Below are 14364 nucleotides of genomic sequence, written 5' to 3'. Positions count from 1 at the left end.
TTAACAAGTTGTTATTTCCGTGACCGGCCACCATGTTATGACAGCTTGTACGACTGGCATACAAGAATGTATTTAGAATATTTGATTATTCATGCTTAATTTTGATTGACATAGTTAGAGAACTGGTATGGATTTCAACAGAGCCAAAACAATGAAGAGATTTGGGTGGCCATGGGTTCCTCACAAATCAGAAAGCTATCAATCAAATGAAAGCAGAGCAGCGACCCAATTGGAAGTTTTTGGTTATTAATTCGTGACCTACAAATTATTATTTTATCTTATTTCTAACCCAAATTAACCCGAAAAGCCGATAAAAAGGCATTAAAAAAATATTAAAACTGAAACAGTGGAATGAGGAAAAAAATATGAAAACTCAAACAATGGAATGAGATCTCACTAGATTAATTTTCCGATTATAATAGTAACAGTTTAAGCACGAACAGGTAGAAATGTTTTAAAATTCACTTCCATGCAGGCACTTTTTTTTTCTACTGCACCTTTTTAATAGCTTAAACGCATGTAATGGTTATTATTCATTATTTCCTCCTTGCCGCGTGTTAATGAGATGACTGACCCACTGTTAAATGATGCTCTTAAATTTCCTGTAGATGCTTCGCCGCCCACTGTCGCGGAAGCCGCGTGGGCAATGAGGCAGTGAGCTGAGCACCCCCACCCCCCCAACTACTCCTCCCCCCACGCACCTCGCAGCCGTTCCGCCCAGCAGCTCTTGCAGCCACTTGGAGCCTGAACGCACCGCAGCGCACCGCACCGCTGGATCCACGGATACGCACGACTCGGAGTGGCGGCCAGGCGGGACACGCGCGCTGGTTGCTTTTCATTCTATCTTTTTTTTAATTATTATAGTTCCACAGTGTGTGAATTGCCTTTGCATGCATCAACTTTCACTTATGGTTGGTGAAGATGGGGTCAAGTTGTGGTTTGTCACGGGGAAACGGCGCGTCGCTGCTGCTGCTGTTGCTGTGGATGCTGCTGAGAGGTAAGAATCAGCATTTCTACTTTTTTTCTTCCAAGATGGAAAAAGTTAGGTGCTGAGAGGAGGGGCATTGTTTAAAAAAAGTACTTGAAACATGTAACATTTGATTTAAAACTGGACTTATAGTTACAAATAAATATTACAAACACAATTGCTCCTTTTCAGCCATTCCAGAATCTTATATGTATATTTTTCTTTTTTTTCTTCTGCATATTTGAAATAAAAGGTTTAATCAATTAACCAATCAACTTAAAAAAAGATTGTTTTGCCTTTAATATAGTATGCTGTATTTTTTTGCTTCATTTATAAAGTAGCCTAGTGTACATGTCATGTTATGTGAGGTATGGCATGTTGGTGGTGAATACAGCCATATATCATAATATCATAATCCCATTCACAATCCCACAGCCCAACTGGAGCGACATGGTTGCTCCTATATTTAAAGTCGGGCTCACAGCTCAGGAGCGTGGACATTTTTGTGGGACTGCAAAGTATATTTTGTGAATAAAAAGTAGACATCTTAATGCTTTAGTAGTGAGGAGGGGGATTTTGACGTTTCTCACTGACTGTGTCCAAGTGCTTAGTCCATCAAGACCTTCTTGGAAGAGTTTAGTGTGAAACAACATTTTTGAGATATTCTAGAATGGAGATTGTAAGCCAGGCCAACATTCCAAACTGTAGTTCAAGTTGAACTCCCACAGACACATTCGGCCATCTTGTAAAACGTGTTCCCATAGGAAGGAGCTGTCATCGATTCAAAAAAGAGAACTCCATTGTTTTTATTTTATGATGTAGGAAATTGTGCAGAATGGCTTCAAAAATCAAAATCTTCATCAGAGGTCATTCAATGAAGATGCTTTTTCATTTCTGGAAAAAATGGTGCGACCGGTAATCACCCGAGAGAACCTTGCATGGCCGTTAAAATGATTCATGATCATTTTTAAGGTGTCATGGCTGTATGTAATGTCCTCTGATTATTTGTCATGTTGACAGCAGCTTTATGGCGTTCTCGGGGGCACACAAAGGCTGATTGATGTTCGTTTGCGTCACATATTTGTTGCTCCGGATTGGCTTTACATGTAGACCAGAAGGCATTTTCGTCATTGTTTTGGTTTGAGTGAGAAAGTGATGGGTAATTAAGGTGGGTGCTGAAAAACACCCAATATGATCTCCTCGAATGGAGCGAAAGAGGAAAGGAGGTGAGCAGCAGGCAGGTGCACGCCAGCTGCTCACATCTTCCGGGCAAACAGCGCCTCTTTGTTTTCGTTGGCAAAATATTGTTTGAACACAACGCTCAGTTTGTTATCAGTTGTTGAAATGACGCATCGCATTGATTTCATTGTTCCCTCAAGCCCTCAATGAAAACGACACCGTCTTCCTTGTCAAAGCTCCCCGTGTAATATAGCTCAATCAAAAAATGTTAAAACATACCTATTTTTGTGATTAGATTTCCCCTTTTTCAGAACAATACCAGTATGAGTACTCAATACCAAGAGTAAAATCATTTTCAAGACCTTTCTTTTATTTCTGAGTAAAGGCAGAACAGTCTTTCTGCATTAGAGAATTAAAATAAAAAATGGAGAAAAAACTCAAACAACTCTGAGTTTAGGATTCCTTTGTAATAAATTTTGACAAGTGCAAAATTAAACTAATGACTCCCTGAGTTTTCATATTTCTTTAAAATGACAATAAGTAAAATAAATAAAAATGTAAATTAATAAATGTGTGCAAAACGAATTAGGTTCAACTGTTAACTTAAGCACAACATGATGATGTTGGAAAATAAGTTTGGGTGATATGGCAGAAAAAATTCTCATGATATTCATATCAGCTGATTACAATCATTATTAAATTTGTTTACCTGTTCAATATAAGAAAAACTACTAAATGGACAAAAAAATCCAATATAATCAAACGTATAACTTAACAGAGGATTCAAAATATCTGCAAGTATTTGTGTTTAATGTACAAATGGAATGAGAGGGAAAGAAAATCAAGCGAGCCTTATTTGTGAGTCTTGAATGTTTTTTCTTCCAATCATCCTCTCCTCTCCAGGTTGTTTGTTACTGATTGGTGAAGTGTTTCTTGCTGAGGTAATAAATCTGAGGAAATGAGAAATTAACGCTAAGTGGTTAATAGCAGCCGCAGCCTACACCTTCAGGTAAAGGAGGGTTAAAGATCTAAAAACTCCTAAAAGCACTTTTGCTGCATCAAGAACTTTCTTAAAATTGTAACTAGCTAATGATTAGTCTTAATGGTCTTCTTGACTAATAATTGATTTTGTTGTAGATACGCAAACTCCACGGCATTCTTCTTCTGACTCCTTTTTAGCGGACAGTGGAAAGTCATCCATCAATTCCGCCACACGTTTTCACATAAAAGCATCGAGCCGTTTATTATCCACCGTGACCGTGTTTCCGTACCTTTGACCCTCTTTGCCCTTTGGTAACCAAATGGTAACCTCCAGCAATGTGTTGTCCATCCCTGAGGAGGCCTCAACCACAACCTCCCCTTCAAATCTCCTCCCACTAGCTAGCTCGCACCGTTTTTCATCAGCATCATTCTCCTTTAGCAGCACCAAAGCAATAAATCTCATTTGGTGCATGCTGCTATTTGATTTAGCTCCTTATTACATTACATGATTTAGTAAAGCTTCTGTTTTGTGTTGCCAATACGGAAGCGTCATTAATCTTGTCAATTTGTCTCTGTTGTTGTCACTGCACTTCTTTCAATACAATTTAAAAACATGATGTGGAAGTTGAGCGTGTCTTTTACATATATCAGCATACGTGAGGTCTTTATTAGGTGTTCATTTTTTTCTGGACTTTCGCTTAAATTGTTTGATGGATCGAGAGCTTCTTCCTGTTTGCAATTTTTGAAAATGGCTCTTCTGATTTGGGATTTTTCTTTAGGTGCTAATAAAAATAAAAATAATTTCACACTTTGCCTCAAGAAAAATAAATCCAAATATACATGCAGCTATAATCTGTTGGAAGTCATGTTTATGTTCCTGCATGGAGGCTTCCCCTGCGTGATCCTTTAGTCAGTTATGGGTCATGCTTCCTCCTCATGCATGGTTAGAATTTAATTTGTTGCGATGAAAGGACAAGGAGACGTTGACTGAGATTTTGCCCTTTGGGAATTTGGCCCTTTTGTTTCACATAGATCTTGACAAGTTATTTTCCAGTTCCACACTATTTGCAACTAGGAGTGAAAGAAAGAATTTGAGGGCTATTTGATCCAGATTCAAGGAATAATCGAAAATTCTTATTTTATCAGCAATTTATTAATAGTTTCTACCAAAGCAAGCCAATGAATTGATGTCAAATTGTAATTAAATCATTTGTAATTTCTATTTTGGTGTGTACATTTGAGTGAAGCTAATCACTGCTGCTGTGATGAGATGTTTTCTCAAAGCAGGATAATGACGCATCACGTGACCCATTCTTGTTCCCCACCGACAGACCCCTGGGAGTTCTTAAAACTTAATTTGTACTTTCATCTAACCCCTAAGGAGATGTTCTATTAGATTTGTTGATGACTTATGAACATGCTCCATTGGCTCTTGTGCTCTTCTATTCTCTTTGAGCTAATTGGATTACTTGATGGCGTAATGGGTTATTATGTTAAGGTATGCAGCAAAGCCAAACTACCTGATTAGCTTTTGTCTGGAAAGTGATCAGATATATCATAATGCTCGCCCCGGTTACAGGAAATGACTTTTTATTTCCTCACTAACACCTTATTGCTTTGAAAGCACACGCTTGATTTAATAAAGGTTGAGCTTCTCGTGTGATATGATGAAACAACACTGCATATTGGGGTAGGGGGGACTTTTAAAATGTTCTGATCAATAACGGCTTTCATGGGTGGAATTATATATCTCAACATGGAACGTTTTAGCTAATTGAATCCAGGCAGTCCCGTTTAATGTTGCTTAATAATAAGTGGTGTTGATGGTTTTGGTGTAATTGTTTATTTTATTCAGCTGGATAATCGATTGTAACGGATTTGTTGAGATGATTTTCCAGTCTCATAAAGTGAAAATAATCAGCAGCACTGTTGATTAGTACGGTTATTGATTGCTCTGCTGCTTTTCCAATGAGTCGTTTCCAAGGACACCTAGAGCATGTTGACCTTGGCAAACAATGGCCTCTGCGCTCACACGAAGCAAGCGGGACGAGTGAGGATTTGAAGAACCTATGGGACTTTTAATATTATTTCCTTGAGATGTTTGTGTACTGAGCATGAGCTCATTGCTGGTAAATCTCTGAGTCGAAGCGCGCATTGAGCTAATTGAGTTCCCGTCTAGGACAACAGAAAGGGCGTCCCCACCCTAGCAGCACCTCTAGACACACTTTGGGTTTGCGACGCATCTCGTAGATATTATGATGAGCTTCTGTCGCCTTTGTCCTTCCGCGGATAATATACGAGGCAAAATGGACACGCGGGTCGTTATTACTTTCTGGAATCACAACAAGGTCAAGCAAAGAGTGTGTTGTCATTGTGGTTGTTTTTTTGTCTTTTTTTGTGTAGCCACTCCAGAGGTAGAAAATAGCTATTATAAAAATGGGCTGCAAGAGGCCTCTTGTTCAAATACGATATTGCCTGGAAAATTACACACCTACTTTTCGAGCGATTGTGCAGCTCGGCGTCTGCTTTTATAATGATGACGGTTGTAAAGGTTCATCTTATGATGGCGGTATATACTTTGATATGAAAGGCTAATCCTGTTCCAGGAATAATTTACTGTGATTTTTCAATTCTTGGAAAAGCTTTTTTTTTTTTTTTTTGCTCTGTTATGTATTATAAACTCTAACTCAAATGTCACTTTTGCATCATTTCAGGGGAGGAGGTATAATGAGTCATCATGTTTTTATAAAGCAAAGATATTATTTGTCCTGAGAGGTCAGCTTGATCCAGTCAATTAAGTCTGATTACTTGGTTTCCATTGGCTTCAGTCCTGGAGAGAAATTGAATTTTGACTGAGATGAACAAGTTGTGTTGCATAGCCACGGTGGCATCCAGCCAAAATTTGCTTGTATGTTTTGCTCCCATCTGGTTAGCAACTGGGATCTTCTAGTTGCTTATCTAAAGAGCCGCTGATTCAAGCTCATGTGATTTTTGTTTTTGTTTTTTTATGACTAGAAATAATTCATTCTTAGGCAATATTGCTGATTTATGAGAATGATTTATCCACTTTGCAATGTGACAAGCAAGGGTCACGCTTACTAAATTAAAATAGTGCCCTCTAGAGGCTATAATCTAATTAGCAGACAACAAATTTAAGAATGTTTTTTAAACTGCTTTTTTTCAATGATTTTGTCTTGTCAAGGTTAAACATTTCATTAAAAATATCTCCACTCTCATTTATTGCATACAAAATGATGAAAAATTCATTTTAGTAGGCTCATATGCATTTACTAGCATGTATTAAATTGTTTTCCCTTTATCCTTTATCTTGGCAGTGACTGAAAAAAAAATCTAAAGACATAAAATTAAATTAAATTGTTAGAGCTCATCCCACGGGAGGCACAAACAAGAGGACTTCTTTTTTTTTTTTTTTTGCAGGAACACTTTCAACAAAAAATGGTTGCAACCACCCTGAGTGAATCACAATCTTTCAGGAAGGAACATTTTATCCATCAATCCAGCCTCCTGTCATCTAAGTCCCGTGAAATTAAATCAATGTCTGAAACCAGAGCTGAGGCCTGAATTGCACCAACAGAAATAGAAAATCTAGTTTTGCTGTCTGCTAATGACATTAGCGCGCTCCCTAAATGGTCGCCCACTGTCGTCAAAGGGGATCATAGCAGGGATGTAATTACAGGACCGACACTCGCATCTCAATTTTCTTGTAAAACATATAGCTCATTATGGATTAGCCTTACAAGCACAAAATACCACTCTCTCCCTCCCTCTGGCAAGTAATGATTCATTTCTCCTCTGTATCATGTGATCTGGCGTAATTAAACATCTCAAGGTGAATACAAGGACGATCGGAAACCGCACGATTATCGACCGCATGAGAAATTCATTAAAAGAGCTGCCTAAGTGTCATTTGAGCCCTCCTTTCAATTTCCGCTAACTGAATGGAGAAGGGGGGTGGGGGGGTGGTTGGGGGGGGCGGGTTAGGGTCACTGCTGAAAATGTGTGTGTGTGTGTCTTCTAACCGGACGATTATCATTGTGTGTTTTATTTAACCAGGGGCTAAAGGATTGTACTTCCCTCAGAATGAGTACAAGGAGACCATTTATGTTGGCCAGGCAGCAGGAAGCCAGGTCCTCCAAGTCCACGCCATGCTGGACAGCGAGTCCGAGAAGCCGCACTTCTACCTGTGCTGGTCCAACCCGCTCAAGCGGCCCGTCTACAGCTCCTGGTTTAACATGGATACAAACACCGGAGTGCTGTCCTTGAACAAAACCCTGGATGAGAATGACTTTGCCATGCTATGTGAGTGCCGCTGTCAGGCATCCTGAACATTAAGATTCAATTAGATTGCCGACTCTCCTCCCATACTGATAAAGGAGTTCCATCGTCAGGAAGAGGTCTGTTGGAGATTAAAATGCCTGCTTGTCTCTTGTGTCTTTCCATCAGATAAACCTTCGTGGTCTGTGAAGAAGCTGTCTCTGTCTGTTATGGTGCTACCCAAGTTCACCAAGAGGTCCTGGTGCATCACGAGAAATAACCCTCGGATCATCCTGGACTTTGTAAATGCCACCATGCCACAATGTGCACAGACTGATATGAAAGAGTTATGCTACCCGCACCGAGACATCTCCAAACCACACATCATGGAGAACAGATTCCCCGGGCCCGTGATGCAGCTGCGACGACTCACCAGACTCAACGTGTGCCCCAACTTTACCATCTCTTACACTGTGGAATCAGGTTAGAGCATTGGTGTCAAACCTAAGGCTCGGGGGCCAGATACGGCCCATCACATCATTTTATGCGGCCCGCAAAGAAAAATTGTGCATCAACTTCATGTGTCAATACTGAAATTGCAAATTGTCTTCATTTTTGAAAAAAAATTTAGATTTTTATTACCATGCATCTTTTTAAAATATTCAAACAGTTTTTACTGTGATGTCAAAACTTCTAAATAATAGTCTTGTTATGTTCTTGTTCAAATAGAGACACCTGCTCCCTTCGCCGTGAATCAGAACACCTCCGAGATGGTCGTGACGGCTCCTTTAGACCGAGAAGAGAGTGAACGTTACAGACTCCTGCTGGTTTGCACAGTTATTTCCGAGGCCGCCATCACCACCCTGGACACTCCTCTGGATGTTTTTGTCAACGACGAGGACGATAACGCGCCATATGTGAACTTAACCGACACGGCAGATATCGTCATTAGTTTCAATCGGACTAAAGTGAGAAAACAAAAGATAAGATTTGAGATTTTATTCGTTAGGAATGCTGATTCATTGCATTTGTCTTTTTCCAGGGTGGCACTTACGGCACATTGTCAGTTTTTGACAGGGACTTGACCTCCATCTATTCTACAGACCAGAGTCACAATAGGTATGTTGAGACCTTGCTCAACACGGACCCATGGACGAGAGAAACATTTGATGTAAAACGCAGCTTCAGTGAAAAGAAAGCAGCTCATAATGGAGTCAGAGAAACCATTCATAACTACGGTCAGTCATCTCAAGTGAGCGTCGTCTCTTTAAGAACAGAAATGAAAATATTGTGTCTGTTTTTTTAGACCTGATCCTGAAGAGGAACCTGCTTGTGACGGAGAATCGCAGTGTGCAGCTGGACTACCTGGTCAACGACACCACCTACCCTGGTCTGGAGGGAACTGTGTCACTTCACTTCAACGTCACCATCTTACCGGTCCACATCCGCTTTGAGAACTTCACGCATATCTTCACGCCCACCCGGAGAGCTTCCATTTATGCTCAGGTACTCAAATTCAACTGTTGCTACTTTTGGGGTACATTCCGGAATGGATCAAATCCTCCCTCTTTTCAGGTTGGCAGAGTCTGCGTGGAAAACTGCCAGCAGTTTGATGGCTTCAGTGTCACATACCAGCTCAAGGTTCCCGATAAGAACATCTCTGCTGACGAACTGTCTTGCTATGCGGCCATAAGTATCGCCCAGGCGCCTGACGAAATGTGGGGACTCCTCTACGTCAACGACTCGGAGTCTCTACGAAGAGCCGAGTGCCAGGATCTGCAGTACATCGTTGTAGCTCAGGCGGCGAACGCACAAGGGGAAGTCAGCGCTGAGATCCGAATCATTCTGGATGCTGAAGGTGGAATACAAATGCAAAAAATGATCTTTCCTTCCCATTCATTTAGAAGTTTACATTTTAATGTTGCTCCTCTTCTCAGTATATTTAATAAAGTATTATTGTCCGTTGTCCTTTTTTTGAAGTCGTGAACCAGGACAGTCAGCAGCTCGTGTCCTGCGCAGAAAACAGACGTCGAGGAGACTGTGAGTCCACCAGAGGTCTGGGGGCGACGACGGGGAGATGCCAGTGGAGGCAAGGCACTGAAAAAGGTCATTTGAAAAGTACACTTGCAGTAGTTTAAAAAAAAAAAAATAGACTGTACAAACCTCCAATGTGCAATTTGATTATGATTCCAGGAATTGCTGAAAACTACTCGACCTGCTCCCCAGACCTGCGGACATGTCCAGATAGCTTTTGTGACGCTATCGAAAGCAAAGATACATCAATATGCCCGCAAGACTGTACGAGTAAGTTCTGATATCTCTTTTTTTTTTTTTTTAAAAGAGTCACAATGGTAGATTGTTGCTTTTGCAATGTTGACTACATGCATGTGTGTGTCTGTGAAGAGGAAACTGTCACAGGAGGTCATGAACTTGGTCTAAGAAATGGCATCCAGGCTGGCTACGGGACATGTTACTGCTTGACGGAAAGATGCTTCTGCGAAAAAGACGATATTGAGGGTGAGTTGTCACATCTGTGTTGATCTTGAGCTTTTGAGAGGACTAGGCTATTCATAATAAATAAATAAATAAATAAATAAATAATGTAGCTGGATGAAGCTTTTTTTTTTCGTGCAACCATTTGACGAAATTCAACACATCTTTTTTTTTTTTCCTTTTTTAGTACTCTATCGGTGCTTCAATGCATCTGTGTCCTTGGTCTCCTCTTTTGCCCTTGCAGCAAAAGAGAATAGTTTATCCATACCAGATGATTTTCATATTTTGGTTATTTGGACATTCCTTTGAGTGACTGCAATCGCACAGTTGAAATGTTTTCCCTTTTTTTTTTTTGCAGCACACAAAATGTTATCCTGCTTGATCTCAGTACTAAATTTCTACTGTCCCTCACCCGCAGAGGGGCTCTGCGACGACATGTGCAAGACGGTCATCGCCACCATTCTGCTCCTCTCCTTCATCGTTTCCATCCTCCTTTCATCCTACTTCATCCACCGCTACCACAAGAAGTCACCCAAGGCCCCAATCGCGTCCGCTGAGATGACTTTCCGCCGGCCGGCCCAGGCTTACCCCATCAGCTTCCCCGCGAACAACCTACGAAGAGGCTCGCAGGAATCCATCGAGACCGACACCTTTAAAATACCTGTGAGCGTTTTGAATTGACCTGTGACCCTTTGTGATACATGTGAGACATCCTGTTCATTTTCCTTCAACAGGAGGATCCCAAATGGGAATTCCCTCGGAAGAACCTCGTGCTCGGCAAGACTTTAGGAGAGGGAGAGTTTGGGAAAGTCGTCAAAGCGACGGCATTCAGGTTGAAAGGAAAAGCAGGTTACACTACCGTGGCTGTGAAAATGCTGAAAGGTAAGACCTCTGCCTCACCTGTCATCATGACAAGTAAAAATAAAATGAATATTATTTATTCTTCTCACCAAACAAATATGGATTTATACGTGGACCTAATGTCGTGGCTCATTTGTCGTGATAGAAAACGCCTCCCATAGTGAGCTCCGGGACCTGTTGTCGGAATTCACTTTACTCAAGCAAGTGAACCACCCTCACGTCATTAAGATGTACGGAGCGTGCAGTCAAGATGGTAGGACCTCAGCAGAGTTCCTCAGTCACAGCCGCTGTGGTGCATGGAGTGTGAAGACTGTGTTCCTCTGAATAGGTCCATTATACCTGATCGTGGAATATGCCAAGTTTGGGTCACTTCGCAACTTCCTTCGCGAGAGCCGGAAAGTTGGCCCGAGTTTCATGGGAATGGACGCCAACCGAAACTCCAGCTATTTGGAGAACCCAGACGACAGGGCGCTGACCATGGGTGACCTGATCTCCTTTGCATGGCAGATATCCAGAGGCATGCAGTATTTAGCTGAAATGAAGGTTGGACTTTTTGTGGTGTCTTCACGATGTCTTATGATTATGTGTTATAAGATTATAATTTTTTTGGTTGGGGGGGTCAAACAGCTTGTTCACAGGGACCTCGCAGCACGAAATGTGCTCGTAGCAGAGGGAAGGAAGATGAAAATCTCAGACTTTGGCCTCTCCAGAGATGTTTATGAGGAGGACTCTTATGTTAAGAGAAGCAAGGTGAAGATGAAAACAACAACTTTAAACATAATCTTTGAATTCACTACTAAATCTTGTGGCTTTTTTTGAAGGGTCGGATACCTGTTAAATGGATGGCGATCGAGTCCCTGTTTGATCACATTTACACGACCCAAAGTGACGTGTGAGTACAGTCATCATCTTGAAGTTGATGCTTCATTATCGACTCGGTGTTGACTAAGATGTTTCTCCTTTCTTCCCAGCTGGTCCTTTGGTGTGCTCTTATGGGAAATTGTGACATTAGGAGGTAATCCATACCCGGGCATAGCACCCGAGCGCCTCTTTAACCTGTTGAAGACTGGATACAGGATGGAGAGACCGGAGAACTGCTCCGAAGAAATGTGAGCCCTCGTCTTTATAATTTAACAACATCTCCAAATCAAATTATATTCATCCAAGCAATTTTGAAAAAAAAATTCTCTGCAGGTATAACCTCATGGGCCGATGCTGGAAACAAGAATCGGACAAGAGGCCAACGTTCTCTGACATCAGCAAAGAACTGGAAAAGATGATGGTTAAAAGTCGGGTATGGTGAAAAACAAATCTGCTTCATTTTTATTTTAGTCAACAAGATGTTAGTCACTTAAATGTTGTACAGAGGCTGAGATCAACCCGAGTCAAATTCCTTGTTTGCCATGCACAAAGTTGACCAATAAAACTGATTTTGATTCTAATTAGCACTACCGTTCTTAAAGGGGCAGTGCGCTTTAAGAAACTCCGCCCACCCACCTCATCCAATCAGCTTAATCACACCTTGATCTGCTTTTGTCAGGATTATCTGGACTTGGCAGCGTCCACGCCTGCTGACGCCCTGCTGTACGATGACGCGCTCTCTGAAGAGGACACACCACTTGTGGACTGTAATAACGCCCCTATCCCTCGAACCCTCCCCTCCACATGGATTGAAAACAAGCTCTATGGTAGAATTTCCCATGCATTTACTCGATTTTAGAAGCAAGGGCAAACGGGCTCTCGAGTTATGTTTTGGCTTTCTATAGGCAAGTGTGAGTGACTGTGATCTGGGCATGCCTTTTTGCTGATTCTTCCCGACCATTTCATCGTAAATTTCAAAAGCTCCGTGAAATACTATCTGTTGTCTTGCATTTTTTTTTTTTTTTTTTGGACCTGCTTCTAATGTACAGGAAAATTGACCAAAAATTTTGTAAATACTGACATTTTAATTTATACTACAAACACCATTCCCCCCTTCATTACCATTTTATTTGTGTTACTTTTTAAAAAGAAAAACGTATTTTTGGTCATAAAGTCCTCCTTTTGTTGTGACATTTGAAACAGGTCCTCGCTGAATCAATCACAACTTGTGGTTTGAATTTCAGATTGTCTTTCAATTTTCCTCACTTTTTTCCATGTCTATTAATCGATTCCATAATGGAGAAACAGTAAGGCTTTTGAGTGCAACTCTTTGGTGATGTCACTCCGATAAACAAACAGAATGTACAGGTTGCAAATGCAATATTAACAGATGCCTTGATACGTTACGAAGAAATAGCCATGAAGCCATAACAGACACGTCTGTCAGCTTTTTTTTTTTTTTTTTTTTTTTATTCTCTCACCCTCTCCAGCCTGGCCACTGCAGAGTTTGATTTAAAAGCCTTGCTGTCTGCACGCTGCTTATCTTTCATTGAGTGCAGAAAAATGATGTGTTCTCATTTTTAGGCATGTCATACCCGAACTGGCCCGAGAAGAGCCCGGTACCGCTCAACAGACATGATGCCACTAATCCAGTCTTTACAAGATATGCCAATGATAGTGTTTATGCAAACTGGATGGCTTTGCCTTCACCCGCAAAAACCGTGGACAAGCTTGATAGCTAGATGTGACAAGACAAATCCACATTGTAGAAAAGATGTGTTGGTAGATGTGTATATTTCTATAAGACTGTATATATATATATATACAATCTGATGCTAAAGTTGGTTCCCTTTTATTTCTGTTGCACGGGTACTAAAACTGGGATCTTCTGGGTTTTTTTTTTTTTTTTGCCGTGAAACTTGCTGGATCAAAGTAGGCCATGTTTTATTCAGCTCTTATGTATATTAATTATTACCTCACAGTCATGTCAGCCACGTTGTATCACTGCATGACTGTTGTACCAGATTGTATGTCAGCGTCTTTTAAGTGCCTGTGCCGCTTCGACAATAGCCTCCAAATGTTAGTGTGCTACTGTGAAGATATAATGTTCCAGCCCAGGAATTAAAGGGGACACCTTTACCATCATCTGCTGTAGACAGCTGGAACTGCGTGGACAAGACGTTTTTTACTTTGGAGGACTGCGCTCCTTAATGTGCCCAAAGACCAATTTTCTGTTTTACCCACATGATGTTTCAGAAATATTTCCAAACAGGGGTGTAACTGACTTCTTATTTTTATTATGGTTATTTTTTTTAATGATATAAATGTCAGTAAATCAGTGCTACTTTTGTTTGATGACTTAATGCAGATTGTGGCCATTTCATTATTTTTTTCACTCAGTGTAAAAGCAAACGTCAAGGGAAAAACATATGTAAACTGATGAGTGTTATCATTGCAGTTTTTCTTTTGATTATGTTACAGTTAATAAACAATAAAAAATAAACATAATTCAGAGTGCTTTTTTTTTTTTTAGACAAAGACCTTGAAAACCTTCTACTAAATATATTGCATGAAAACAACTCTTTAGACCCTCTTACATTCTCCTGAGTGCAGTTGGATAACCATATTGTGATGCAATAGGTCACAATGCTCTCAATGGTCAAGCGGTAGAAGGTCAAGGTCACAATGCTGCTGGCATTGTCCCAAGCGAGATCAGGAAAATACAACCCCTGCTGTGATTTAATGAT

The 14364-nt window shown here is 40.7% G+C and overlaps 1 protein-coding gene across 1 annotated transcript; it reads left to right on the top strand.

The window, feature by feature from the left end:
- The first annotated feature begins 658 nt into the window (after nucleotides 1-658).
- ret (ret proto-oncogene receptor tyrosine kinase) lies at nucleotides 659-14125 on the top strand. Its single transcript, XM_049735769.2, has 20 exons — nucleotides 659-997; nucleotides 7202-7447; nucleotides 7592-7885; nucleotides 8132-8370; nucleotides 8445-8640; nucleotides 8709-8908; nucleotides 8978-9260; nucleotides 9383-9508; nucleotides 9596-9706; nucleotides 9806-9919; nucleotides 10314-10558; nucleotides 10630-10777; nucleotides 10902-11009; nucleotides 11085-11299; nucleotides 11384-11506; nucleotides 11578-11648; nucleotides 11728-11865; nucleotides 11951-12050; nucleotides 12297-12444; nucleotides 13202-14125. Exons 1-20 carry the CDS (start codon nucleotides 922-924, stop codon nucleotides 13357-13359), a joined length of 3339 nt encoding a protein of 1112 aa, XP_049591726.1. The 5' UTR covers nucleotides 659-921; the 3' UTR covers nucleotides 13360-14125.
- Nucleotides 14126-14364: the final 239 nt, after the last annotated feature.

The sequence above is a fragment of the Syngnathus scovelli genome, chromosome 12, assembly GCF_024217435.2.
Source record: "Syngnathus scovelli strain Florida chromosome 12, RoL_Ssco_1.2, whole genome shotgun sequence".
Lineage (NCBI taxonomy): Eukaryota > Metazoa > Chordata > Actinopteri > Syngnathiformes > Syngnathidae > Syngnathus > Syngnathus scovelli.
The sequence above is the reverse complement of the archived record's forward strand: the minus strand, read 5'-3'. Positions and strand labels throughout refer to the sequence as shown.